The sequence below is a fragment of the Agelaius tricolor genome, unplaced genomic scaffold (assembly GCF_023055355.1).
Source record: "Agelaius tricolor isolate 1412-34295 unplaced genomic scaffold, bAgeTri1.0.p SCAF_1, whole genome shotgun sequence".
Taxonomy (NCBI): Eukaryota; Metazoa; Chordata; class Aves; order Passeriformes; family Icteridae; genus Agelaius; species Agelaius tricolor.
This window is the reverse complement of record NW_027269261.1, coordinates 56,084,084-56,111,130: the sequence shown is the minus strand read 5'-3', so window position 1 is coordinate 56,111,130 and position 27,047 is coordinate 56,084,084. Positions and strand designations below refer to the sequence as shown.

General features: G+C 40.0%; 2 protein-coding genes across 3 annotated transcripts; both read right to left on the bottom strand.

Annotated features, from left to right (window-relative positions):
• Positions 1-1,481: 1,481 nt before the first annotated feature.
• FBXO5 (F-box protein 5) lies at positions 1,482-5,771 on the bottom strand. The gene is made up of 4 exons (XM_071435230.1): positions 5,053-5,771; positions 4,657-4,747; positions 3,321-3,482; positions 1,482-2,095 (listed from the first exon to the last, which is right to left on the bottom strand). The coding sequence occupies exons 1-4, from the start codon at positions 5,769-5,771 to the stop codon at positions 1,844-1,846; spliced, it is 1,224 nt and encodes a 407-aa protein (XP_071291331.1). The 3' UTR covers positions 1,482-1,843.
• Positions 5,772-9,351: 3,580 nt separating this feature from the next.
• On the bottom strand, positions 9,352-20,836 carry MTRF1L (mitochondrial translation release factor 1 like). 2 transcript variants are annotated; one of them, XM_071435242.1, is made up of 7 exons: positions 20,424-20,836; positions 18,945-19,024; positions 17,545-17,728; positions 13,830-13,993; positions 12,798-12,915; positions 10,883-11,019; positions 9,352-10,245 (listed from the first exon to the last, which is right to left on the bottom strand). In XM_071435242.1, exons 1-7 carry the CDS (start codon positions 20,704-20,706, stop codon positions 10,030-10,032), a joined length of 1,182 nt encoding a protein of 393 aa, XP_071291343.1. In that variant the 5' UTR covers positions 20,707-20,836; the 3' UTR covers positions 9,352-10,029. The 2 variants fall into 2 exon arrangements, with proteins under 2 accessions (XP_071291343.1, XP_071291351.1); XM_071435250.1 differs by lacking the exon at positions 20,424-20,836 and adding an exon at positions 20,103-20,234.
• Between the last annotated feature and the right edge of the window lie 6,211 nt (positions 20,837-27,047).

The window sequence follows — 27,047 nt, the reverse complement described above, 5'->3', positions numbered from 1 at the left end:
TTCATTAAGAAAAATAATTTGACCTTTCCAACAAGATTTCAGGTATAAGGTAGTTGCTCCTTATCACTTAGAAGATAGTGAAAAACGTTTATTTCTCTCTAATCTGGAGGTAACAAGGAATTTTTCTCAAAAGTCTTCATGAAAGATAAATTTCTATGGCTAAAAATGAAAAAAAAAAGGAAGAGAAAGAGCAGCTCTTTCAGTGTACAAATTGTACACAAATAGAAAGTGCATTTTTCCTTTAGAAAGCTCAAAAATATGAAAAGGTAAACTTGATTTACCACATTCAGTTTGAAAACACACAATTTTAATTCAAGATGTATCCTACAGTACAACACCAGTCTAAGAGTGAATGCCTGTGCCATATTTCCTAAAACTTCTATAGGAAAAAATTTCTGTTCAGATCACATTATCTGCATTCTTCAGGACACAGGAATTTCAGTGGACACAGATGAAAATTTTAACAAATTTTTTCTTGTAAGATTTCTTTTCTGTGTGTGCTCAGCCTAAGACTTGCTGTGTTATCAAGATGGTATCATATGTATGTATCAATATGGTAATGTCTAAATACCAGAATAAAGGATAATAGGACTACAGATTCATAGAATGGTGTGGGTTGGAAGGGACCTTAAAGATGATCTAGCTTCAAGTCCCCTGCTGCAGACAGAGACACTTTTCATTAGACCAGGTTGTTCAGAGCTCCATAAACACTTCCAGAGTTGGGCATCCAGTTTCTCTAGGAAACCTGTTTCAGTGTCTCACCACTCTCACAGTAAAGAATTTTTTCTAATCTCTAATCTAATCTAAACCTACTTTCTCCTAACTTTGAAGGCATTCCCACTTGTCCTGTCACTACACACATTATAGTTTCAAGAAGGGCTACAGTGCAGTGCTCCCAGTCTGTTTTTACTTACCTAAGAGGGAAAAAAACACCCCAGATAATTCTACAAAATTATTAGTCTTATACCTTGAAAGCTTGCCTTTCTTTACTGTGGGATCAGGAATATTTTGCTGACAGTGAGCTAGTTTAGCAACAGCAGCATAAATCCAGCCAAAAGAAAAATTTCCATTGAAATGAAAAGGAAGTGCTGGGACTATTGACACTATAAACAATTGCTGATAAGAGTCTTTAGGGAAGATGCAGGAATACAGCATGACAATGGATTCAGTACACTGTTTTGCACAAATCCAGGAGGACTTGCTCCTTGTTGAATCAACAATTTAAAGAAGCACATACTAGAAAACCTGCAAAAAGAGCATGAGAAGCACTTAGGATGATAAAGAGGAAGGCAGATTTACCAACCAAGTTGTTGAGAATAATCATTTATTTTCACATTTACAAGACAAATATGAATAATATTTACAAATATATACAAATATTAAAATTAGCTTGTGTATTCAAAAAAAAGTCAAAGTATTTTTTAGCAGTATAGCCAACATACAGTACTTTTTTTTTGAACTTAGAAAAGGTTCAAGAAATGAAAGAAGAAATGAAGAGAAATTTCAGATTCACATAAGAGAAGCCATCAGAGAATATAGTATTATGAATGTCCACATTTTAAAATCAAAGGCAGAGCTTTGAAAAACCATAAAATATAGTCTCCCTCGTATTTTCACATTAAAAGGGGCTTCACTCACCTCACTCAACAGCACTAGAAATGCTTTTAAAACCTTTCTGAGCAGGATGATTAAATAGTAGGAATAAAGATGATTGAATAGTAGTACAGAGTAATAACAGAATTAACCATTTTTATGTATATGGAATAACAGAAAGCATTCTCTTTGCAGATGGCTAAAAAAACACTTTTATGGGACATTTGCCAATTTGTACTGGGGGGATGGATCACAATCTCTTTAGATTCTGTTTGCTTTTCTTAGTCCCAGGAAGCGGCCCTGGTGTGGAGCTGTGTTTCACTGGTTTGCTGCTCACACAGTCACTGGAGCTGTGGTAGCTGCACATGCACTTGGTGCAGAAGTCAAAGCCACAGCTTTCACGATTGCACGTTGCTCTTTGGAGGTAGGAGTCATACTTGGCAGGTGAGCCACAGCGATGGCAGGCTTTAAGGCTTTCAGTGTTCTTCAAGTTCCTGGCAGCCTGGTGGAAAAAGCACACACAGAAAATCATGAGTAGAGGGTAAATACACTCTCCAAACACTTCATGATATTATCTTAGGGCCACAAAACATATTATAACACCTCCTAATGTAAGGAGACAAACTAAAAACTAGCCTAATTCTTGTTGCATCAAATTCTGATGGAGTTCAGAACAGGAATAATCAGGATGTAATTGCAGGTATTTTGAAGTGGAATAGAGGCAGCCAATTAAAAATTCTTAAAAATTTAAAAGTTAAAGGACAGGCTAAATCAAGAGCAGCAAGGATAATGGCCTTCCTGAATCTTCCAAACCTCATTCAAAGATGGTGATGTAGTTGTGTATAGATGCAGATATTAGGAATTGAATTTTAAGACTGCTACTGAACAGTTGTTCTTTTACATTCCTAATGCTACAAAGTCTTATATAGTAGTATTATACCATCTTGATTAAACTTTCCAGTGACCTTTCATCTTCTCTTATTGCATAAATTTGCAGAATAAGACTTGAGCATAAAACCTTTTTCTAGTTAGAAAAATATTTTTTTTAGTAACAAGCAATAACTTTCAATAAGCATTTTTAAAAGTCTTATAAGATACAGGTGCAGGTCTACATTGCAAGTATGTGGGAAAAAAAAACAGCTTAAGAAAGGTAAAGGGGAAACAGGTTATTGGCAGTTATTGACAAATGTGGGACACACTATAAATAAATAGTTAAAGTAATTTTAATGCCAGATTCACAAAATACTCCACAGAATGATTAAAAGAATTATGCATTGCTAATTTTTTTAAAAATTGAAACTAAGAACTATTAAGTCTTTTTCTTTTTTTTTTTCCTAATTGTCCATCAGTTTTGAAGCAAAGTTGACAGTTTTTCTGATATTGCTTATCTGGAAAACATGTGATTCATTATAAACTCATGGAAAATAACAGAAAATTACTAAATTTCTTCATAACTGAGGAGACAAAATTTAAGCAAAAAAAAATTCACTAGGTGAAATTCTTAAGGAAAAAAAAGGATGTAGGACATCCCAGTATGTCATTATTCTCTCCACTTAGCTTCTGACATTGTCTTAAAATAGGCACACTAAGCAAAAGCTGGCAGCCATATTAATAACAATTACAAACACTTGAAACTGGAGATGCTACTTTCAAAAATATGCTTTACAAGGTGATTGTTTGCCAGACAGCATGAGAGAAATTAAAGATCAGTGGAAATCACCACTTACCTCAGAAAACTCTGTGAGCCTGCTGTGATTCCTAGATGCTTTGGATTTGGTGCTTTTTTTGTTCGAGTGTTTTGGTGGGGTTGCTTTCTGAATGGAAGCTAAGGACACTCTGTAGAGAACGTACTCTCTTGTTGCAGCATGCTCTGGTGCCTTAGTGACATTCTAATGAAAAGAACAACAAAGACTTAAATTTGGGAAGAGAGCTTACCTGATACAGAGTTCTTTGTTTAATAGAAGTCATTAAGTAATTTTAGATATTTCCTCCTGGTTTCCAATAATAAAGCATCACACCAAGGAGTGCTACTGATTTTCCCATAACTTTCACAGTTACTTCTGTTATAAATGCATAGAACAGCTCCCTAGTTCCTGGTCAAAACCCAGCCATCTTCTCCTATGTAATCCTACTTTCAAAGTAACACAGTTAATTAGGCAGAGAATGTAAACTATTCATCATTTTAAAGCAAAAATCAGTACTTCCAATTCTTTATAGTGAACAGGAATGCTTGAGGCTTTCTTTGTGAAAAATAAACTCCGCCCACCAGTTCTCCAAGTTTCCAGTTAAACAAAAAAGCATACCATAGCATGCAAGAAATCAAACTTTATGGGATGAATACTCAGTACAAATGTTTCACCCCGACAGCACTGTAAAATACTACATAAAATTTAAATTGTTAACAGCCTTATCCTGTGGCAGATCCTAAGCCTTTGTTGGTTCTGTCTCTCCATCTCTCAAGTAGGAAAAAAACGTAGTTTTAAGAGTCCTGATTTGATAAAACACTAGTCTAGTGTGTATGTATCAATTATTTTTATTTCACAGGACAGAGGCATTAAGAATAGCTCATAGTGCAAAAAGATTTTCAATTTTCCGTAGCAGGCATGGTGGACTTCAGAGAATCCTGCTATAAACAAAGACCCTGATTCACAGAGCCACTGCAGTGATTTATCTCAGTCTTCCTCCCTTCTGGATCAGTGGGGATGCTGAAGCAAGCAAGTCCCTGCTGGGAGACTCTAGGGCTTGCCCAGTGGGCTGTGCTGGCAATGACTCTCTCCTTCCTGCCTTTCTCTGTAACACAGGACTTGTGGAAGCTCTTAAAAACATCTGCATCTCTCCTTGGGTCACCTTCTCAGTCAACCTTCCTTGGGGTCCCCAAAGCCCCTGAGGTAACTAGCAATGCTTGAGGCAAGGCATCCTAACAGGACAAAAAAAACCCCAAAACCAAACAAAACCACACTCCAGGGACAGTTTTCAATCTAAGAAACTTATCTGTCATCTCTTAAGCTTAGGAGGAGACCTCAAATAGCAGAAAAATACTGATGGTTCAGTGCAGGGACTTACAGAAAGGTTTTTCACAGCTCTGCTATAGATTTGGAAAATCCATTTATCTTCTTGTAGAATCTTCTGCCATGTTGTGCTGACTTTGGCAAAACTGCAACAACAATACAAACACATCAGTTGCCTCCTAGGAAAGGGATTTATTAAGTAGCAAGAACAACCTTTTTCTTTTACATAAACATAAAATATGTTCACAGTTGTAGTCTTTAATTTGCCTTTTAGGGAAAAGACACATTCTCCATATGTATCACAGCTTACATTGTCAGTTCATATTTTAATATATTAACACATAATACTAAACATTGAGTAAATGTCACATGCCCCATGTCTAAAACATTAAGGCATGTGATTAGGTTTTTTTTCCTTTCTAGTGAAATACAATGACATGAACATACTTACTTTACTAAATCCATCTCGCTGAGATGTCTTAAAATGTTTGCTAATATATGCTTCAGGTTCTTTTGGAAGAGTTCAGCAAGAATGTCTATTCTATCCAGACCCATTTTCTTTCCAATTAAGTTACAAAGTTCAAATTTTCCCCTAGAAACAATTCTATCTACAGCAGCCCAAGACTTGAGATTTCTTTTACCACTTTTCTTCAAAGTTGAGCAAACCACTTCTTCATAATGGATTACTGGCAACAGTGTCTTCTTTGAAAACTGTTCTTGTTTTTGGTTCTTCATAAGACAAAGCTTTGGTGTACCACAGAGATTCCCAGCCAAAGGTAAGCTATCCTCATGTTCTATTGCATCAGCATAGTGAGTGCTTAACATAGAGGAATAACCACTGTCCTCATTAAGTTTACTACCTTCCATTGCCTCCATTTCACAGATGATACCTTCATCAAGTCTCTGGGTTACTTGGTTGTTTTCTTTGTTATGTATGGGTCTTTCTGCATCTTCAATATCTAGATTTCTGGTGGCTGCATGGAATGAGTCACTAAGGAGTATTTTCTGATGTTCTTCTGCACAGCTTTTACAAAAGCCTTCCTCATAATTCAAGGGGCAGGATTTTTCCAGTCTTGTTTTCTCCACAGCACATTTCAATGGTGCAAACCCAGCACGAAGAGAATCAAAATCACGTTTCATTTTGCAAGAGCGGTTAAGGTTCGATTTCATTTTGTTGCTTGTATTCTGCAAGGTACAACAAGGGCAGAATGAAAACACAGCATAAACTAGATCACAAATTCTTTATCCTATAAAGACTCTACCATGCTTCCCTTCTGACTCACCCTTTAGTATCTAAAATACAACTAATGGAACTAAGGATTTGAACAGCCACTGATTATACCTATGTAAGATCTTCCCAAAAACTAGTTTTATGCTGCATGTAACTAGGGAAAGAAAACCGACTGAGTGATTTACTTGGCCACCATTTCCCCAACATAGATGAGACACACCAGTGCTTCCTCTTCCTACCATAAAGGTAGCAACACAGTCAAGACACTTGAGGTCCCTGCAAGGGACACCAGTGGCAGAGGGTCCTTGATCGACTGCAGGCCTGTGCAGGCCAGAGAAGCCTGAAGTTTGCATTCAAGACCAGAAGCAATGCTGCTGCTGCAGCCAGATATCTGGCATTTTTGAGAAGGGAGGAGGCTGGGGGGCACAGGAAAGGCTTGAGTGCTCACATGTGTGAGTAAAATACAAAGGAAGCAGCCATACCTAAACAATGGTCAGTGAAACAAAGGTTTGAGCATGACTTAAAGAGGATGGGAGGTCGATAGATATCATAAGAGAATTGATACGCCTTTTTCTTGCCCTGCTCCATTCCCCTCCCCCGCGAAATGTGGTGCTATCTATATTAACAATTGCGGGGGGATGGGCGGGAACTGAAGGGGAGAAGGAGGTCATCTTTCCCCAGTTAAATCTAAAGGGAAAATAAATTTCAGCATGCTTTGCAATCCATATGAAATAGAAGATCCCCGATTTGAGTAAGCATTTTAAAGGATTTAAGCACTTCCAGCAGTTTTGTAAAGAATAAAGAGAAAAATGTGTTTTGTGAATGACTTAGAGAAAAAGTTCCCTCTTTGTACCTAGGTTTGGTGCGAGAAAGGTGCAAATAGGCTTATGGCTTTGTATCGTGTGAGTTGGGGAAGAAATGCAAGCCCTCCCTAAGCCTCCCCCTCCTCCCCTTCCCTTCCCTCCCCCCGTCCATGCGAACGACCAGAGAGGCTTTTGGGCTGAAATCCTGATGATTTGGAAAATGTTCCAAAATCACATTTCGGTGCACTAGGGCCTGCCCCGACCCCCGGAGGAGCGGGCTCAGCCGCGGGGCCCCGCGGCACTGTCAGGCTTCTCCCGCCCCGCGCTCAAGATGGCCCGGCCGGGTCGGAGCAGGTAGACCGGGTTCCGGCTTCGCCGTGCCCCACGGCCCCGAGAACTTCACCCCGCGCCTTCGGGGGCCTCCTGCAATGGAGGATTTCCCCCAAAACGGTGGTGGCGAGGCCGATAGGATCGCGCCGGGGGGATGCTCTTCCGACGGCGTGGCCGGCGGGCGGGAGACAGCGCGGCGCTTCCCCGCCCGCCGCTGCCCGCCGGCGGGAGCCGGGCTGCGACCCGCATCCCGGCCGGCCCCGGCCCCACCAGTGCGGCGAGCAGCCGGGACCACCCCACACGCGGCTCCTTGGCGGGATCGGGGCGCTCCCTGGCCGCCAAGGCGCCACCATCTCGTCCCATCCCATCCAGCCGGCGGGATAGCTGCGGGGCTAGGCTAGGAGAGCAGTGAGGCCGGGCGGCGGCCAGGAATCCCCCTCTCCAGTCCAATCTCCGCCGCAGCACCGCTAGCATCCGCACATCCCGCCACCACGTACGCCGGCAGCTCCCGCCACCCCAGCCAAAGAGCCCTGACCGCGGAGCCCCGTCGCCCCCAAGCCGGCCCGAGAGCAGCGCCCCAGCCGCGAAGCCCCGGAGCGGCTCCCGATGGAGCGCGGCTCCCACCCCGCGCTCACCTGCAGGGCTGCGCCGGCGCCACCGCGGGCAGGGAGTAAGTCCCGCTCGCGCCGGGCGCTTTTTAAAAACTTTAAATTTGGTGTCCAAAACCGCGGCAGCCAATGGCGAGGCGCCGGAGCATCGGCCCCGGCCAATGGGGGGCGGGCAGGCGGCGGGGGCCAATGGGCGGCACGGCGGGCGGGGCCGGGCCCGCCCCTCGCTTTCCCTCCTCGGGCGCCAGGGAGGGACGCGAGTGGCGCGGCCGCGGCTCCCGCGCTGGCCGCTCCCGCCCGCCCCTTCCTCCCGCGCTCGGCTCCGCACCGCTCCCGGTGCCGAAGGGACCTGCGGCTGCCGCGTCCCGGCTCTGACACGGGCCTGAGCGCAGCCTGGCGCCTAGCTACATCTGCGTCTGCTTGTTTAAATGGACGCGTCCGGGACTTCCACGTCGCCCCGGCACGCTCCGAACGTGCAAAGCTCCTCTACCGGGAAAGGATTCTCTCCCGCACTGGAGGTATTCAAGAACTGCCCGGATGAAATCCTGTGCCATGTGCTCTAGGATGACCAGGCTTAAGGAGGGATGTTGGACTGCATGACCCACTATGGTCCCTTCTAACGTGACTCATTCTGTAATTCAAGTCTGGCAGAGGATCTGGGCTACTCCCTATAAAAGAATTATATTTATTTGATATGACTAACACTACCAGTGTTTGCAGAGTGAGCAGGAGCACTACTGGGAGCTAGGCTGACTGGACACCAGTACAGGGATCCCCACCACTGCTGGAAAGGCAATCTGCTCACAGCTCAAGGAGATTGCATTTGCAGAGACAACATCCCTTGCATTAAAATTAATACAGAGCAAGTGGGGGACTCTTTACATAGTACAGCTTAACACGACAGGCCAAGGACAGTGAAATCCTCCTATGTACAGCACCACATACACCAGGTTTGGAATGCCTCTGCCAGCCTCCTGCCAGAGCTATGTGATGTCTGTTTTTTCTCACTGATCAGAGCCTTGGCATTCACAAGGCAACAACACATTCAGTGTTTGTTCAAGAGCCAGAAGAGACTAGGGAGGCAGGATGTGGCAAGACAGGTTACAGGCCGGAAGATCAGGGAAGGTCTAGGGTGACAAAGACCTAAACAATGATCTAAGTTTCATGCAGAATTCCAGTGTGCAGACCTGGTCAATGGCCCTTATTTGTTTAGAGGAACATGACACTGAACAGCAAACTCCATCTATCACTTGGCATAAGAAGGCCTGGCTTTAAGTCACGTCCATAGGACTATCACAAGTGCTCTCCAGTGTTCCACTTACCACACTGATCTGGTAAGGATGAAGACTTCAGTCCTAGTTTCTGCTCCAATAGGTATCTAATTATTTTACACAAAAATTGAGTCAATGTTTCTTTTAACATTTTTTATGTGCCAGTTTGGAGTTATAAAACTGCTAGTAAATACAGACCTAGGACTCATGCTTATCAAAAGGAAATATGTATGCCTCATCTTATGCACATAGACATTCCTTTATTTGAAGTTAATGAATGCATCTTAAATTAAAAGACTTGGAACTTAATCATAGTTACCATGCAGTGTTTACTAGAAAAAAAAAATGATAAAGGTATCAAATGTTGTAAAATGCTGTTAATTAAACAGACAGAACCAGTAAGCGCCAGTCATAGCACATAACTTTTCGAAAATCAGTAACTTGGACATTCCATTAAAACCATAAGGGAGACACTGAAGTCAACTGGATACTAAAATATCAGTCGAATAATATTGTAACAATTTCTTTTATTTTTGACTCAAGAACAGAAACATTTGTTCCAAAACCAATTCATATGATTTGTCACTTGGCTTCCATGGCTTTTTTTCCTCCAACAAGGGATATTCCTAAACTTGCTTTGTATTTATGAATAAAGGCCAGAAGGTCTTGAAAACATGACAGAGATACACTTTGATTCCCTTTCCCATGGTACATGTAGGTGATCAATAAATATGTGGATAGACAGAATGGGGTCATTTATTTATCACTTTTTTCCAATCACTCAAACAAAATAGGAAATTTTTTGTTCTCCCAAGTAAGCTATTTTACACTGTTGTGTGATGGTTAAGCCATAGTTTAAATGAAAACGGGAACTAGAAATAACTCCTTTTTTAATGCATGCATACCTTTTGAGAGTGGTGAATCAGTTCTCAGTAGAAGTTAAAAACTGCTGTTACTTCTGGTGCAGCCAAATAAACTTTTCAAAAGGCCTACTGCAGCAATAATGTCTTACATGAAGATAATAATGTCTTTTACTCAGCAAGTAAAAAAACTGTTTAATAGTCATGAGGAAACAAGTTGTGATGTTTTTCATGATCTGAAAAGAAGTTCTTTTTTCTGGGAGGTGCTCTGAGAAGCTTCTTTGCACACCAAGGTCTACGTCTGTTGTAATGGCCTGAACCATGTTCAGGAGGAATTATTTTTATCATTTTCTGAAATAATTTCCATTAGAGATTCATAATCAGCATATTCTCTCAGAGTTTGTATCATTTCATCTAGCATTTCTTCCCCTAGCATGAAAGACTCAACATGATGCACCGATCTGCTTATTCTGTGGTCTGTAATCCGGTCCTGTGGAAAGTTGTATGTTCTGATCTTCTCTGATCTTCCTTTAGTCCCAATCTGTTGAACAAGAAGAATCAGTTTACCATCATCCTAAACTAATGGTGAAATAGTGATTAGGCATATAATCACTATAATCATATAATGGTGAAATAGTGATTAGGCATATAAAGCAAAGGTTTCTCTTCCTCACACGACTATACAAAATTTGATAGCTACATAGTACTCACATCACTTCTACAGCTGCAGTAATTGTTCTCAAACATGTAAAAGAACAATTTTACTGCATCTTTTTCTAATACTATTCTGGTTCTTCATGCTGCAATCCAGTTTGTTTCACTGGATCTCTAGGATTTACCTACTTCTGAAATTTTAAGTCTGGCTAATATATAGCCTTTACTACTGCAGTAAAATGCAATGCTATTGTTCAGAGGGCTTGGGGACCCCACAATTTTGTTCTCCAGAGTGGCCTAATGGAAGGCATCCCTTCCCATGGTAGGAGGGTTGGAGCTAGATTGTTTTTAAGGTCCCTGCCAATCCAAACCATTCTGTGTATCTTTGACCTTTTTTGCCTCATTTAAGTCCTTCCTGGGCTCCTGCTGCTCTGTATTTCCATTCACTACTTGCTGTTCAACAAAGGTGTTACCCTAAAGACATATGATTGTACAGAATTAGATCACAACTAAATGAAACTTACTTGAATCTTTCGAGCATAGTTTCTCTTTTTGGTTTCTTCTTCTAGTTTGGCGTTGTATAGTTTAGCACACAGCATTTGCATAGCCTTCTCTTTGTTTCTAATTTGGGATCTTTCTTGCTGACATTCAGCCACAATCCCTGTCAAAAATATCGTGACATTTAGCATTTAAGATTAACACATACTAAAAGAGCTCTGCAATTTCTGGAAGATTTTTTTATATGTTATATTAGGCTGTTACATTTGGACTGGGAATGTAGAAGTCCAGGTTTATTAATGAGTAATGATATGTTTCGGGAGAGATGTGTAGGCTGAGTTGTACAGGTGCTTTAAACCATAAGACAAGAAATTTAATTCAGTGGAAATTTATTTCACCTGGACGACAGATGAATAATGAAATAAAAGATATGTGATGTGATCTGACTTATAAAAGACACCTTCATTACTCATAACTTTTGGCCACAGTTCCAGGAAACGTAGAATTTAAGGAACAGTAAAATACATAAGATAGTGAGTGCTTAGCATATGATCAGAATATAAAAAAGTGGGCACTATTTTATTTAAAAAAATAGAAGGGTGTGCTTTCTCATCTCAAGATACACAATTACAGATAAGACATGAAAAGCCCAAAAAAGGAGCAGGAAGAAGAAACACAGTACGAGCTAAGTTGTTATTTGGACTTATTAAGTAGCTCTGGTAATATTAGAGGATGATTTTATAAGATCACATAGTATTACTTTTTGAAAGACTTATTTATAAACAACATTTTGGATCACAGTGAAGGTCTATAAAAAGATTTAGGATGAGACAACTAGAAGAAGCAACAGGACAATTTTAAGGGAAGAGAGATCAGAGAAATGAAAAAGGGAAAGATGGAAGAGGAAAAACTCTGGAGCTAATGTAAGGTATAAACCCCCCCGTTAACTGTGTATAAGTGCAAAGAACTTGCAATACACTTTAAGATTTCTGTAACATACCCTAATAACTGCCATCAGCAAAACCAAAGATCTGGTTTTTAGTTTGCTGTGTTTTTATCCAAACATACAGGCAATGCAAAACATTTTTAATCTGGGGAATCTTTTTGTCACCATATAGTGAACAGAATTTTATCCTCCCACTGCTTGCCTTCTGCTTTACTAGAGTGATGCAGTAAGTGCAGAATGGATCGATGTTTTAAACAAATATAACAAAATGGGTGGCAAAAATCTGGATACATGAAGATAAAGAGGGCTTGGGATTACCCTGAAACCATGTAAAGTCTGATGAATGTTTGTAGTAGAGAAAAGGAAAAGTTAAAATGCAGTGAAAGTCAAGAAGGCTGTTTGAATTACTCAGAGGGAAGGAAAAGGCTTAGGAATGGTAATAAAAAGCCCCCATGCAACAGCTAAAATCAGGTAGTGTTTGAGGGTGTATCTTATTCCTGCTATGTTTCCTAACCTGAGCCAGAGGGATGGGCCTCTTAATTATGTGTGTCATCTATGGGAAAGGAGCCAGCAGACGAATGGGAGCTGGCATTCTGAGTAGACTGACTCTGCAATTAAAAGTAATGTCTTAATATGAAAATAGCACAATTTCTCTTTTGGAGAATAGTCAAGAAGATTCAGATCATTAGATTTTAACCTACTCCATTTTTCGGTGTAATTTTCATTATCTGAAAGCTTAAATATAATTTTTTGTTAGAAACTGATATGACTCCTTTTAGAGTGTCATGTTTAATAGCAAAATTATAGCTTATCTAATGAAGCCAGTAGTCTTCACTGTTAAAAACTGGAGTGGAGTAGTATAAATAGACTGAAAACTACATTAAACCTCTTCCCTACTGTTGCACAGGCTCGAAAATAAAACCATTGTTTCAAAAGAAATTCTGACAGCTGTTTTGGAATGTAGATCTTGTACTAGGGAAAGGATGAAGCAGCACCTGTTGGAATGTGAACTATCCGCACGGCACTATCGGTGGTATTGACATGCTGGCCTCCAGCTCCACTAGCTCGCTTTGTTTCTATCCGTAGATCTTTTGGACTAATTTGCAGCCTCATCTGTCATGGGAGACAGAAGAAGAGAAGAAAAGTATTTTATGTTGTTTCTATCTAGACAGATATAAAATATGCACAGTCAGTTTACTTTAGAAGGCACCTTCATGCAAGATCAAGCTTCTGAACGCTTACGGGTACTAATTCAAATCCACTTGTAAACATATTAAGAAATCTTGGTAATCAGACTGGAATGCATCATGATGGAGACCCAGAAATCAGCCAAATAGTAACTTAATGCATAACCATTGCTTAGCACTAATTTTCCTCTCTTCTGAGAGCTCTGCATTCTCTTCCAGCAGAGTTAACCAATATTTGAGCTTGACTGGATGGTTTTTAAATGAAATGGAAGACATTCCTTTTTTTGGCTTTGAAGTGGAGCAATAGTCTCTGTGAGAAAGGAGCAAGACAATTTCAAGGAAGTTCAGGAAGGAGTAACATTGTCAATCTGCTACGTCAACATGAAACTAAGATCAAAACAAAGCTTTCTCAGCCCATTGCTTTTAAGCAAGCAAATATAGCAAAACTGAATTATCATACATTTTAGAACAGGCAAGTGAGGATACTACAAAAATGGGAAAGAGGAAGTGCTACAAGAAGTAATCTGTGAGCTTGGCAAAATGATTCAGTCTTTTGTTACTTTTCAGAAAATCTAGTTTTCCACAAAGTATGCAAGACTGTCACAGTGAATTTTCAAGTCATAGTTAAGTAAACTCTCAGTGACTTTACTGAAATTAGGATTATGAGAAAAGACAGAATTCTTTACTCCATCCTTGTGATAAAAATAAAATAACAAATATGACCTAATTTAAAATTAAAATTAAAAAAGTCATAATGTGAGAATATCAAGAGAGGCAGAAAACACTTGGTATCAAACACTGCTCCTGGTAAATTCTGTTATACTGAAATATAAATATTACCTCAGTGGGTTGTGGTAATATTGCAACAGTCATTGTGCTGGTGTGAATGCGTCCTTGTTTTTCTGTCTTTGGTACCCGCTGAACACGATGCACTCCTCCTTCAAACTTCATGTATTTGTAAGCCTCAACACCTGCAATACTGGCTACTGCATGTCGTAGGCCACCTTAAATAGAGAAGAAAAACACTTGTAAACCTTTAAGAACTGCTGGTACTATGCTGTTATACTCCAAACAGTATATTTACACACCACTGGCATTTGTTTCTTAAAGTGATGATTTTACCATTTAAACACTTGGGCGAAATTACACCAAAAATGCAAGAACCCTAAAGCCCTACATATTTACTCACACTACCTCAAAAAGGAAAGGACTGTCAACTTCTCTTTTGTAGAGTGCCATTTAATTTTTTATATACACTTATATAATTTTTTTCTGGAGCAAACAGAACACAGGTTCCTGCACCTCTTACCAATACCTCCAGGCAAACACTTGACAGCAACATCCTACAAGCATTGAACAGCTTGGAATTTGGAAGACAAGCCCATAGAAATCATGGCTTTGGGACTGAGTTTGTTCCTCTACTACTTTACGATATTCTTGATCTTCCTTGTCTGCTGGTGTGCAGTATAAGTGAAGGATCAGAAATGAATATATCATTTATATATAATGAATGAATATATTTCACCCATATATAATATATTATAAATGAATATATTTCACCCATTTTTGTTTCTAATGCAGCTCAATTCCCAAATCCCATTCTCAGCACAGTGGATAATGTGCCAAGGGAATGACTGAAGACACAGGTGGCCTTGAAAGAGTATTGCTTTTCAAGCCTTGCAATATGAAACTGCAGCTGAGGAAAAGAAGAGGCACACACTTCTCAGAAATACTGGTTTAAGCTATCTCTCAGACTAAGGAACTCAACCATAGGAACAACATAACAGCTTTTTAAAAAAGTAAAATGAAGACAATATGGAATCTGAAATTGCCCTGTGGAGCAGGAAAAAGTAATCTGCCAGAACACAGGCCAGGCTGTTCCCCTCCATGGACGTGTTTGTTCACTCATAATTTTATTAAAATATATATTGTTTTACAGTCCTGTTGGTGAAAGATAGGAAGAGGCAGTTTGGCTTTCAATTTCACATCATTTTTATCCTTCTGCTTTTAAAATTTGTAGTGGCATATGTGCCTACAGTGCTTAGAATAAGATGACCAAGAAACTGGTTCACATGACAGGTATTTAAGTCATACTGCTGCAAACTGACTACTACCAACACGGTTTATTAAGAACTGCAGCAAAATCTAATGAAATTTTGACAGACCTTTTATGCTGGCAGACAAGTTGTAGGCCTGTTAAAAGTAGTTAACTCTTGATAACTATGTGTTTGCCCCTTTCATACAAAATGTCCCAATCTATCCTGATGTCTGATTTACTCATAACAAGGGTATGAGTTTGTGCTCATTTTTTATGTGGCATCTTAGGTCAGGGAAAAGTCCCACATCTCTGTCTCTGCCTGCCACTGCAGGGTGAGAAGCAGAGGTTAAATAATGACATGTGAGTTTGTGCTTCAACGTGTGTGCTGAATCTTCAACACGCTATTTTTGCATAATGGCATCCATGGGTTAGGTCAATAGTCATTTAAGAGTGGACTGTAACCTGTATTTTATTGCAGTGTTATTTAACATGCACCTGGTTCATGCATGCTCACCTTCAGATTTCAAATTTAGGAGTTCTCTGAAATAAGAGAGATGGGAGATTTTAACACAGGACCTCCCTTTTGCTCATATGATCAATAAAAATGGAATGTGGGTAGGATGTAACAGCCCAGTGTCACCAGCATCCTTAGCCCCACTCTTACTCAGCACAGCACAGACACTTTGAACCTGAGGGTTCAAATATCCATTTTATTAGCCATGCCATGTATAGTGCCCCTACCTCCCAATTTATCTCCAGCATCTGTTTTGATAATATGTGATTACACAAAATCAAAAAATAACCTGCAAGAGGCTGACAAAAGCTAGGACTGCCTTTATTTTTCCCAAGATTTATATCCTAAATGTTAATTAAGGTGCATAAAAAAACCCTTAGCAAAACAGACTTTAAAATAAATATATAACCATTTAAAAAACTAGCCCTTTACAAGAGAAAATATGGATAGATTTATACTAGGTTCACATATTATTTCAATTTCCCATTTAAGGCATTAATGAGAATATCTCTGAGGGTGTGGGCTCCTTGTCCAAGGACTGAGCTTTCACCAAGAGGTTAGCCAAGCCCAACTCCCTTTTTCTTCTAATCATAGGACTGTAAGCTGAGTCAGACCTGACTTACAACTATTCTATAACATGGAATTTTCAGCCAAATCAGTGAACTGATCCAATTAGCACAGTGGCCTCAAAACTGCTAGAGATGAGAAAGAAAAAACATACAGCTGGCTGGAAGATGAGACAGACTTTGCTTAAGCTGACTGAAACTTGCTCTGAAGGTGAAGTGTGTGAGACTGCTGGGGTTTATCTAATCCAAGTCTTGCCTCAATGGAAAGGCAACTTTCCTCTCCCCCTAGTATGTGAAAAAAAAAAAAAAAAAGACCCAGACAATTCCTCTTTTCTGTTTACACCCATCTAACATGTACAATGTTTATTCCATTTTATTCCATTTACTTAAGAAAAAAAAGAAATAAGCAGATTTCTCTTGGCTTTGAAGGCTGAACAGGTTCAGCTCCTGGCAAAGCATTTGCCTGGTCATGAGTGGGGATCAACATGACTTTGCTCCTTCAGCAACAAGATGCACTCTAATATGAAGCTTCTCATCCCTATCACCACATAAACTGCATAAACTGTGTACTTGCCACATGAGCTCTTAAAAATACAAGAAGTTTATTAATATTAGCAAATCTAGATAATAGAAAATAAGAAATTCAAGTGTCATAATTTTTTTTTAAATTGAATTATTTTCAATTATATTCAATTTTTTTAAAATTGAATTATTAGCAGTCACTCTAGAGGGGAGTGAGCCACTCTAGAAGGGAGCCTGAGTTCATGTTCACGAACTTGAAATAAGATGCTTGCTAAGAACTCTAAAGAAAGATATTAAAACAGTTTACAAATATAACACTTTTGAAAATCAAATTCTAATAAAGATTTTAACAGCTGTTACAGATGAGCTATATCCAAATATCCCATTCTATTATATTATAGATGAGATGCTACTACAAATAAATTTAAAATGTTTTCGATTAAATTTCAAGAATTTTTTAAATAAAACTGATTCCTCTATAATAAAAACCGGATTTTTCAATCTTCCACCAACCTAATCTATAAACAATAAAACATTAGATAACTAAGTTGAACACTGCAGCCAAATAAAGTTTACATAATCTTTATTTTGAAAAAACCTAAACCAATATATCTGTATAATTTTCTAAATTTTCTTCTGCCAAGGACTTGTCTTTCAATAGTTTTAAAATGTAGAAATGAAATTACTGAAAGAAAAATTTTCTTTGTAGCACTTTAGTATTTTAATAGTTTTTCTGACATGGAGTTTCATGCCCAAATACAGAAGCTGAAGAGAACTGTACTCAGACATTCGAACAATATTCCACTTCTAAAATTAAGATAGTGCAAATTAATTTCCTTTACTTTGGAAATTAAAATATCATATGAATGAGTGTTTCAACTTGAATTAGGATGTTACAGTTTTTTCATTACTGACCTAGTTCACTGGGAAAGTACTCTAAAACTTCAAATTTCCACTTTTTATAAGCAGCATATCGTTGATACATATCAAATATCTCCGAGGTGAACAGCATGGCTTCCTGCCCTCCAACTCCAGCAGTTACTTCCATGACAAGATCACTCTCATCTGTTTCTTCTGAAGGAATCAAAAGCAACACTATCTGTGAATACAAAAGCACCCAGCTAAGACTCCTCTCTGACACTGCTGTCCACACCTGAGACAGTGTAAAATGCCAGACCCATCTGTAACTGATCCAGGCTCTGTTCTCCTGCCCTGAGGACAGGATTCAGCCGGGCAAAGGTGTGCAAGGGTGATGCTGCATTGGAGGAAGGCTCCCTGTGTCTGTTCAGGGTCACAAGAGCTACACAGGCCTCTCTTGAGCGCCACAAAGCTTCACAGAAGTTTTTAATCCATCAGGAGCACTGTGAGGATAAACCACAGGATACATGCCTGTTCTTGCAACACAGCTGAATCAGAGTCCCCTTTAATTCTAACTCAACTGCAGAGCTAAGAAGGATGTTCATGAGCACAGTCCTTCAACAACACAAATGTATTATTTTATTTATTTTTTAAAAAGAGCCTGATTTGCAGAAGAAAGATATACCAAAACCAAAAAATGATCAAAATTTTGCATGCTGAATCAAAATTCTGGATGATTTGCAAATGCTTTTAAATCCTCATCCATTACTAGCATTGGGCGATGTTTCTTTCTACAGACAAGGAACATCTTTTGGCAACATCATAAATATTTACAAAAAATATTTTGGCAGAATCATAAATATTTACAAAAAATATTTATAAAGTGACTGTTGTATTGTTGTTGGAGGAATAAAGAATACAACCATAGCAGCTTCTACAGTTAAGTTGAAACAGTCTGTTTACCTAAGGATTTTTTTTTTTGTTAAATAACATAGATACTCTGTAAAATTTATATAAAGTAGCAGCCCAACATAGTTACATAGTACTACATTTTTTCCAAACCCACCAGTGAGTGACACTATGTAAGTTTAACGTTTCCAAGGGCTAAAGAGTTGAACATCCATAAAGATACACCCAGACAAGACAAACTATAGCACCTATTTAAAAAGATACTTTGATTGAAACATTTTCAGGTACAAACAGACACTTGCTTACAGGATATCTTTATAGAATCTGATTTTTTAATTTTCCTTGGCTAACAGACACTGTTTGGGGACTATAACTAGCACAGTGGGGAGGAAGAAGAATTTATCACATATATCTTGATGAGAATCATAGAATCATTTGGGTTGGAAGAGGCCTTAAATATCACCTAGTTCCAACACCCCCAAGAAGACAAATTGGCTTTGTTAATTTAAGAATGGCAAGGAAACAAGGGTTTTATAAGGGGATCTAACCTGTTGTTTCAGTTCAGCTATCTCTTCTTCACAGGAAGCAATTTCTGTTTCTGCAAGCTTCCGGAAATCTTCATTCTCATCTGAAATATTTGAGTATGGTTAATCCTCAGACATGTATCAGTGCCATTCTAAGAAAATCTTTTAAATAAATAACCACATGAATAACTTACTTTACCAAAAAAAACCAAAAAACCCCCAAACCAAAACCATATTACTACACAACCCCTCCCTCCCCCAAAACACTAAACCTGTTAGAAAATCAAGTTACTAATATGGTCTGTAAAGAAGATTCTAAGTACCTACTAAGTGTTTTCTAATCCTGTGCAGGTATAAGACATGAGAAAAATCTGAAATAAAAGAATTTCTGCTAAAACATCCAAAACTAAAATCCAAGCCAACCATAAAAAACAACGATTACTGTGCCGGTGGTCAAACAATAGCACACACAGGTTGCACAGACTGGTTGTGAATTTTCATCCTTGTGAAACTTGGAGATACTCAAAACCTAACAGGTGAAATCCTGAGCAACATGTGGGTGACCTTGCTTGAGCAGGAGGGTGGAGTGGTGACGTCCACAGGTCCTTCCCACACCAGCCATTCTGTGGCTCTAAAAAAGTATTTTCTGTATTTCAGTGTGGCAAGAACATAAAGGACTTAAAGAGCACAGAGGCTCCAAAATTGGCACTCCTTGTTAAAAGGACTAATACCCCTATCACTGTATGCAAAAATCTGAATACTACAGTTCTAGGGAATACTGGGGAATACTAGTTCAAGGGAATACTTTATCATCTAACGAATGTTTATTGATGCTAAAATAGTCCATTTCTACATTTTAATTTTCCAACTGCTATCAAAACGAATTTTGATTCTCGGTAAAAAAAGCAGCCCATTATTTGGCAGAACTAAACGTGCGCAGCTTCTGACACAACAAAGTCAAAACACGGTGTGGAGACAGCAGATTCAGGTGCTGACTTCTATGACTGCCAAAAAGGAGACAGGCAGATGGACTGGGTTGTCTTGGCAGCAAGGGAAAGATTAAAAAAAAACTCCACCAAAACTTTAGAAGTTTTCTATCCCCGATTAGCTATCTTTGTTTTATATGAAATAGGTTCCAGCATCCGCACTTCCCACGCCGGCGGAAGTACTTCCCCCACTCACTCGCACTCGCGACCTCTGCTGGGGCTGCTTCCTTTGCCCGCGGGGGGCGCCCCGGGCTCCCGGGGGTGACACGTGCGGTGTCACCGGCCTGCCCCCGACCGGGGACACGCGCGCCCCCCGCGCGCGCTCCCGCCATCCCGCCCGGCAGGTGCGCCGCGCTACGCGCCAGACTCCGCCCCTCCGCCCCACCCAAGGCTCGCTCGCCCACCCAATGGCGTCAGCGCATGCAAATGAACCCCCCGCCCACTGCCCGGCCCTCGGGGCCGCTCTCCGGTGACGTCCCGCTCGCGGAACAAGCCGGCCGCGCGCCCCGTCCCGCACCTCGCGCCAGCTCCCGCGTGTCGCGCAGCTCCCGCTCCTTGTCGCGCAGCCGCCGCACGTGCGCCGCCAGCTGCGGCGCCGCCCCGCCCTCGCCCCGCGCGCGCGCCTCCAGCAGGCGGCGCAGGGAGGGCGCGGCGAACAGCTCCTCCAGGCCGGGCCGTGCGCTCAGCCCGCGCCGCGCCGGGAGCCGCCATCCTACCGGCGCCGCCCGGAGGCTCCGAGGGGGCAGTGCGGCCGCTCGGTAGCCTTGCGCCGCGCGGAGAGCCCGCGAGAGCAGCCGCATGTCTGGCTGGGGCCGGAGCGTGGCCGCCCTCCCGTCGCCCGGGCGTCACCGCCGTTCCGGAGACGCCCGAACGCGCTTGACAGCCTCCCTTCCGGATTTCCGGAAGCTGCCGAAGAGACTCGGCGCTGGCTTTGGGCGCAGTCGGAAATCATCGGGTGTCCTATGGCGGAAATGGCCGAAGGGGTTCGGCTTCCCTCGGCTGGCGCTGTCCCGCAGTGGGGCAGGCGGGCTCTGATTGGCCAGCGCTGATGGGACGGGGCTCTCCCTCATGGCCCGGCTGGGCGCCCCGAGCGCCCTCTGCAGTCCCCAGAGGGGCGTGTTAGTCATTCTGAACCAAAAAAAAAAACCCAAAAAAAACCAAAAAAACCACTTCAAAACTCTTAAAATCCTCCGTACCCCAAGCCTATAGCCAGACTTCTGAGCAAGAGCCGCGGGGGTATTGAGGTTTCTACTGGAGCGGTTTAAAGTCTGAATAGGTAAAAGTGAGGTTGATGGGGAGTGTGAACTGGGGCTTTGGACATCCAAGTTACTGTCACAGACCTTCTCCCTCCAGAAGAAATCTTCAGAATTAAAGTATGCTGGGGAGGACCGTGCAAAAATTGTGGAAGGATGTCCCTGTACTGAAAGCAGGTGCAAAATTAAGCATTTAGAGAAAAAGAAATGAATTGTCAGAGGAAGCAAAAAGGGCAATTCTAAGTGCCTTCACGTCAGAAATTAGCGGTAAGACTAAACGACAGCCCATTTATACAATACAGATCTGAGTACAGTGTTTTACATGAAAGTTTCAAGTGGGAAAGCAGTGAGGATGCAGCCATTTAGGAACTATGTGTTCTGGGGTGATCTGGACAAATCCATCCTGAAATGCAGACTGAGTGCATATTACCTTGTTTTAGATAACATCATTAGGGCGATTCTTGGCTAAACTCAAAACAATTTCAAGATTATATTTTATTATAAAAATGTGCAACTATCCATAAAATTTCATTAGCCAGTATTTTGTATTACAATCATTGGAGGAGTCAGAGTTCTGTCCTTGCCTTCCTTCTGTCCTTGTTCATGTCCTACCAGAACCAGGCTATCATATCTTACAACTAAATTACAGTGTTGGAATAACAGTTACTTCCTTATGAAACATTAGTAAATTGTTATTTTCTCAAATGTAATATCAAAAGCAAGAGTAATTCTTGAAAACTTAAGTAGTTCTGGTAGTCAGAAAAGAAAACATGGAAGTTTTTGTTCTATGATGGAAATCCAAAAGCCAGTGTGCGAGTTTGTTATTCAAAATATTAGACATTAAAATGAATGGTTAGATAAAAATGTTTTCCTATGATTTTAAGCGCACAGGTTTGGACAAGGTGTATTGGCAAAATACAGTGTAGCAATCATTTACAGTAAAAGTCACACTGAAAGATCTTTGTGAAGAATGTACAGTCTGTGTGAGTTGTCTGGCACTGTTAAAAACCCCAGGCCATCACTTATGAAATGTCACCCACCAAAAGCTTCCTTTGCACCCTTTCCTACTGCCTGCCCATGAAACTCCTTGAAGTCTTCTTCCAGAAGCATAAAAGAAAAATTATCCAAATTATGCTTTAGCAGACAAAATATTTTGATGTTCTATAACAATGAATAAGCATCTAACTGCTGTGTGAGCCTAGCTTGTGAAGAGACCTATGGAAAACTCAGGAAACTTAGAGTAAGGGGTAATTTAAGAAAAAGCTTTTGAGAAAAAAAAAAGAAAAATAATCTGAGTCAATGACTGATGATCAGCCTTTGAATCACCTGAATCATATCCCTGTTTTAAATGAGAAGGCTGGATTTCCACAGGGTGAGTTCTTGGATAAAGGAAGGGGCAAAATCAGGCTTTTGGTGTAAAGTTAAAATAATATGCAGCCACTGTTTCTGTCAAGTCTTTGTCCAACTGATTTTGGCACTATTATTGCTTTATTCTTTCATCCCACCAACATCACTTGTACTATTGGCAGAAGTATGCAGGACATGTTCGAACAGGGCTGATGCTTTGTCACTGCAAATGTACTCAGAATATTGGTAAACAGGATGGGACTTTTGTCGCTGTGTCCGAGTCCCAGGATGTGCTACAGTGCTACTCTTGGGTCCCTTAAAAAGTAACAGCATTATAGGCTGAGAAAATCCCTATTTGGAAGTTGACAGACACGATTCAGATCACCTTGGAGGAGACATTGCAGCTATCTGCCTGTGTGCAACCTTAATTTTTTGCTTTCTTGGATTTAAGGGCTCAGGCTCTATTGACTGGGTCAACAATGCCAGGAGTGGGCTTAGACATTGTGGAAATACAGACTTTGCTCCTTGTGGTGTAGAGAGTTGCTCAAATTAAAGACTTTCTTGTATCAGCTTTGACTGCTTTTGAATTGGTGTATTGGAACTTCTGCTAAATGGCTTTTGCAACCACTTCCTGCATATGGAAGTTGTAGGTTCCTAACCAGGCTCACAGCATGGTCAGTCCAGCAAGCTGCTCTTAATGAAAAATCCCCCACCTGATTTTAGATATTGGCTCCTTGTAATTGAGTTTGCTGCCTAGGGAATCAAGTTTAGCGCGAGATGACATGTTAAACCCTGGCTGCTAAAGCTAGTCTGTAGTTCTCCTTTATTTGCTCGGTTTAGACCGCAGCCTAGCAGCACTTCAGCATGCTTTTAATTTAAAAAGTAGCAGTTGCTAGCTGAAGTGTGGTTTGTAACCACTTTCTGTTGTCCTGCAAATGAACTAGCGGACCCCACAGGTACTCAATTGAGTTATGGGCTCCCTGTGGACCTGGAGGTGCTATGACTGCATTCCCATAGTACCGTGCCATAGCCGTTTAACCTGCAGCCCAGCCACCTGTGTCAGCAACCTGTCTTTTCTCCATCAAACCTTGAGTCTCCTTCACACCACATGTGCCTTCAGGCTAATTGAATGCTCATGATACTGTCTGTGAGTTTTGCTTCATTCTGGGTATCCCAAATTACTTTAAGCTCAGTTATGTGAAAGCTGGCTGTAAATGGCTAAATTGAACACATGTGTAACACAGTATAGATTGAGTTTCTTTTCAACCTAAAGGACAGGAGGGTTCAGAAGTATTCTGCTTATTTTTGGCTTTTTGGCATTAGGTTCTATCTGACAGGAATTTAAAACACCGGGCAAAAGTGACAAAAAACATAGCTCACTTTCTGTAGTGCACTTGCTATATACATTCTTATGAAAAACTGAAATACAAGTTAAATACATACTTATTTTATTCCAAGCTATAGAATAAGTGTATTTAGGCAGTTTTTCAAAGTGTATTGTACACTGCATGCACAATAAATCAGTTTAATAGCTTGACTTTTTTACAGTTTGTGTTCAAAGAACTATATGATAGGCAATGAGATCATGTTACTTATTGTCCATTTGGACCACATCCATTTTTGTCATAAAAAAATTTGGGAAATCCAAACCAATATACGAAATGTATATTAAATGTTTTAATGCAAGCATTTGCTCCAAGAAAGAAACTTTACATGCTATGTTCAATTTTTAAATCCTTCTCAACAGAGGATTTTAGACAATAAACTTTTAAACGTGATTTCATTGCAGTATTACACTGAAGATTGGTGTAATATTTTTCAAAATTATGTCACAGTTTCCAAATACAGATTTTGGAACCTTATGCTAGAAATCAAGGTAATATTTTAGGGCCTGCACACCTAGCTTTAAACCTGTCTTGAAATGATGACTTGTCTGTGTTGACAAGAAGTTCTACCTGTGTGAAATATCTTATAAAGATAGCTTATGACTAGCAGGTCACCATCAAATAGTAACATTAAGAATATTCAAGTCTACATTTGTCAAGATTTATGCATGCAGTTTTGTCTCTTACACATTGCTTAGATGTGTGCACTAAATGTGTTGTGCCTCAAACACCAAGAACTTGAAATTACACTATGTAAATATATACATATATGATGCTGTATATGTTTAGTACCAAGTAAATATAACTAATCAGATGATACTAGACATATGTAGGACCATAGTTAAATTCCAATTAAGAAAAAAGCAAGAAAAATTATTTTTTTCCTAACAGCATTTCACAGTAGAAGGAGGCAGTCCTTTTTCACTGAATTTTCCCCCCTCAGGATTTGTAAACATCATAGCTCATATTCTATCAGTATCATAATTGAATATTTTATTCATAATGGTAAGTAGCTAACCAACATGAATAAAGTTGTCATAACACGGTAGCACTTTCAGACAAAACAGGTATTTATTAAAAGAAACATTTATAAATATTTTGTCTTGCATTTTAAACTACATTTTCATAAATAACAATATTTAAAAGTGCTGAATATGGTAGGATAGTCAGCAATGCCACTGTAAACAGATTTGTTTTTCCACTTTGCGGATTTTTGTTTTAGATCCCATTTTGTCAAACACTACAACAGTTAAAATATTTGCATAGGGAATAGAGAATAGCCCTTTTAATCATCTCCTGAATTCTATATAAATTACAAAACCAAATCAGTTTAAGAAACAGTTTGTTAAATTGTTCATATATATATCCAAAAAAAGCACACAGGTTTCAAGTAAAAAGAATGACTAAAAAATTCCCCAAACCTGCTATCAGAAGCATGTTCAATAAATTAAGAAAATGAGAGGTAGTAAAACAAAGGGAAAAAAATAAGCCCCAGAAGATAAACTAAGACCTGCATGCTCCCAGTTATGGTGCCGCAGCAGACCTGCCTCGGCAGCAGCAGCTCCCGCCAAAGCCGGCACCGGAGGCTGCTCGCAGGGAGTAACTGAGGGCTTGGAGCCAGCTGTGCTCAGGCCAGATTCCACTCGAGGACACAACTGCCAGACCTTGCAGGCCAATCGAAAGCGATGGGCTCGTGCCATGTTTAGTCCTACGTAAGTGAGAAGAACCTTGCCTCTGAAGTCTTAGTATGGTTGTCAGTATTAAATATATATATATACTCACACAAACATTATATATATATATATATATATTTAACAAGTATTCAGAGCAATTTCTTGCTGTATCTTTAGCAGTTTTTGAGGGATGCTAACACTCATTTTGCTCGTGTATGGTGGGTATGAAGATGGGGTTTTTTTAAGTTCCAAGTCACTGTCTCTTTAAACATCAAAATGTGTCCTGAAACTGGACATTCTTTGATAAAAAGGCCAAGCAAACACCTATTAAAAACACCATGGCAGCCTAGTGATGGGAATACTTTGCTGCCTTAGCTATGATTAAGGGCTCAGTACAGGAATCTTTACCCAGGAAAGATACCCATTGTGTTTCTCTAGGCATTTTGCTTGGGTAAGATCTGTGGGTTTAGAAGCCCTTGAAGTTTGGTTTATATTACTCTCCAAACCCCTTGTTTTCAAGGAGTTGTTCAAAATCAATGAGGCTAGAAGCTAAGATAAGTCTTCTTTAACCCGCCACCTCGTAAAACGTTACTTCATTTAAAAACATTTTTTACCGGATTTAGCTTTCAAAAAAAAGTATCTTACAGAACAGATGCAGTTCATCAAAATGTTCTAAAATGCTCTAAAATGCTACATGTAGGCAATCTTTTATTAAATTTCTTTATTCAAAAAACTAAATTATCAAGCTTTTTGTGTTGTTTCTTGTTTCTTTTTTTTTTTTCTGAAGTACATAACATTATACAACAGTGTTAGAACTGGATAGCCAGTCTTTAATAAATCAATTACAGTATCTGACATCTGAAATGTACATTGAAAATCTTTGTTCTTTTGACAATTAAACAATATCAGCGCATAGATTGTGTCACCCAGAAATGGATCTCTTTAAGTGATTTGTGCTTTTTTTTCTCCTTTTATTTTTCTTTTTCTTTGACATTGCAAACTCTGTAATGAAAATGCCACAGTTTTGGCAGTGAACAACCAGAGGAATCCTCCACTTGATTTATTTTAAATAAACAGTGATAAATAGCTCTTTTTCTCTGTACAGAAATATTGGCTTCAAAAAGTCAGTGTATTGTACTCAGTAGAGCATGTAGAGTAATGCTACACCTTAAAAATTGGCTTTTTAGTTAGTGATGTTAAAAAATGCAAGCCTCTTTCTGGTTTGCTGTAACTGTTTCTATGTACCATAGGACTGTATTGCACAAAAAAAAGTTTTTAAATACAGCTATAATTTATATTATTGGATTAAATATTGCAACAACTAAGTGGTAAGTGAAGCAGTTTTACCTTGCACATGCAGTGTGAGGATACACAAGGAGATTGTTCATAAAACTACAAATACATCATTGCAATCTTGACTGCAGTAGGGTGAAAGGAGTGTGAAATAAATGTATTTTGGCAAATCCATTGATCCCCTCCCACG

Coding starts and splice junctions, on each gene's coding strand:
- MTRF1L (XM_071435242.1), bottom strand. CDS start 20,706: ATGCGGCTGCTCTCGCGGGCTCTCCGCGCGGCGCAAGGCTACCGAGCG. Junction 17,729..18,944: donor TAGCTGAACTGAAACAACAG/GTTAGATCCCCT, acceptor TTGTATTCACAG/ATAGTGTTGCTTTTGATTCC. Junction 11,020..12,797: donor GATAGTTCACATTCCAACAG/GTGCTGCTTCAT, acceptor TATTTTTGACAG/GGATTGTGGCTGAATGTCAG.
- FBXO5 (XM_071435230.1), bottom strand. CDS start 5,771: ATGAAATCGAACCTTAACCGCTCTTGCAAAATGAAACGTGATTTTGAT. Junction 3,483..4,656: donor GAGCTGTGAAAAACCTTTCT/GTAAGTCCCTGC, acceptor TCTTTTCATTAG/AATGTCACTAAGGCACCAGA. Junction 2,096..3,320: donor GGCTCACAGAGTTTTCTGAG/GTAAGTGGTGAT, acceptor TTTTTCCACCAG/GCTGCCAGGAACTTGAAGAA.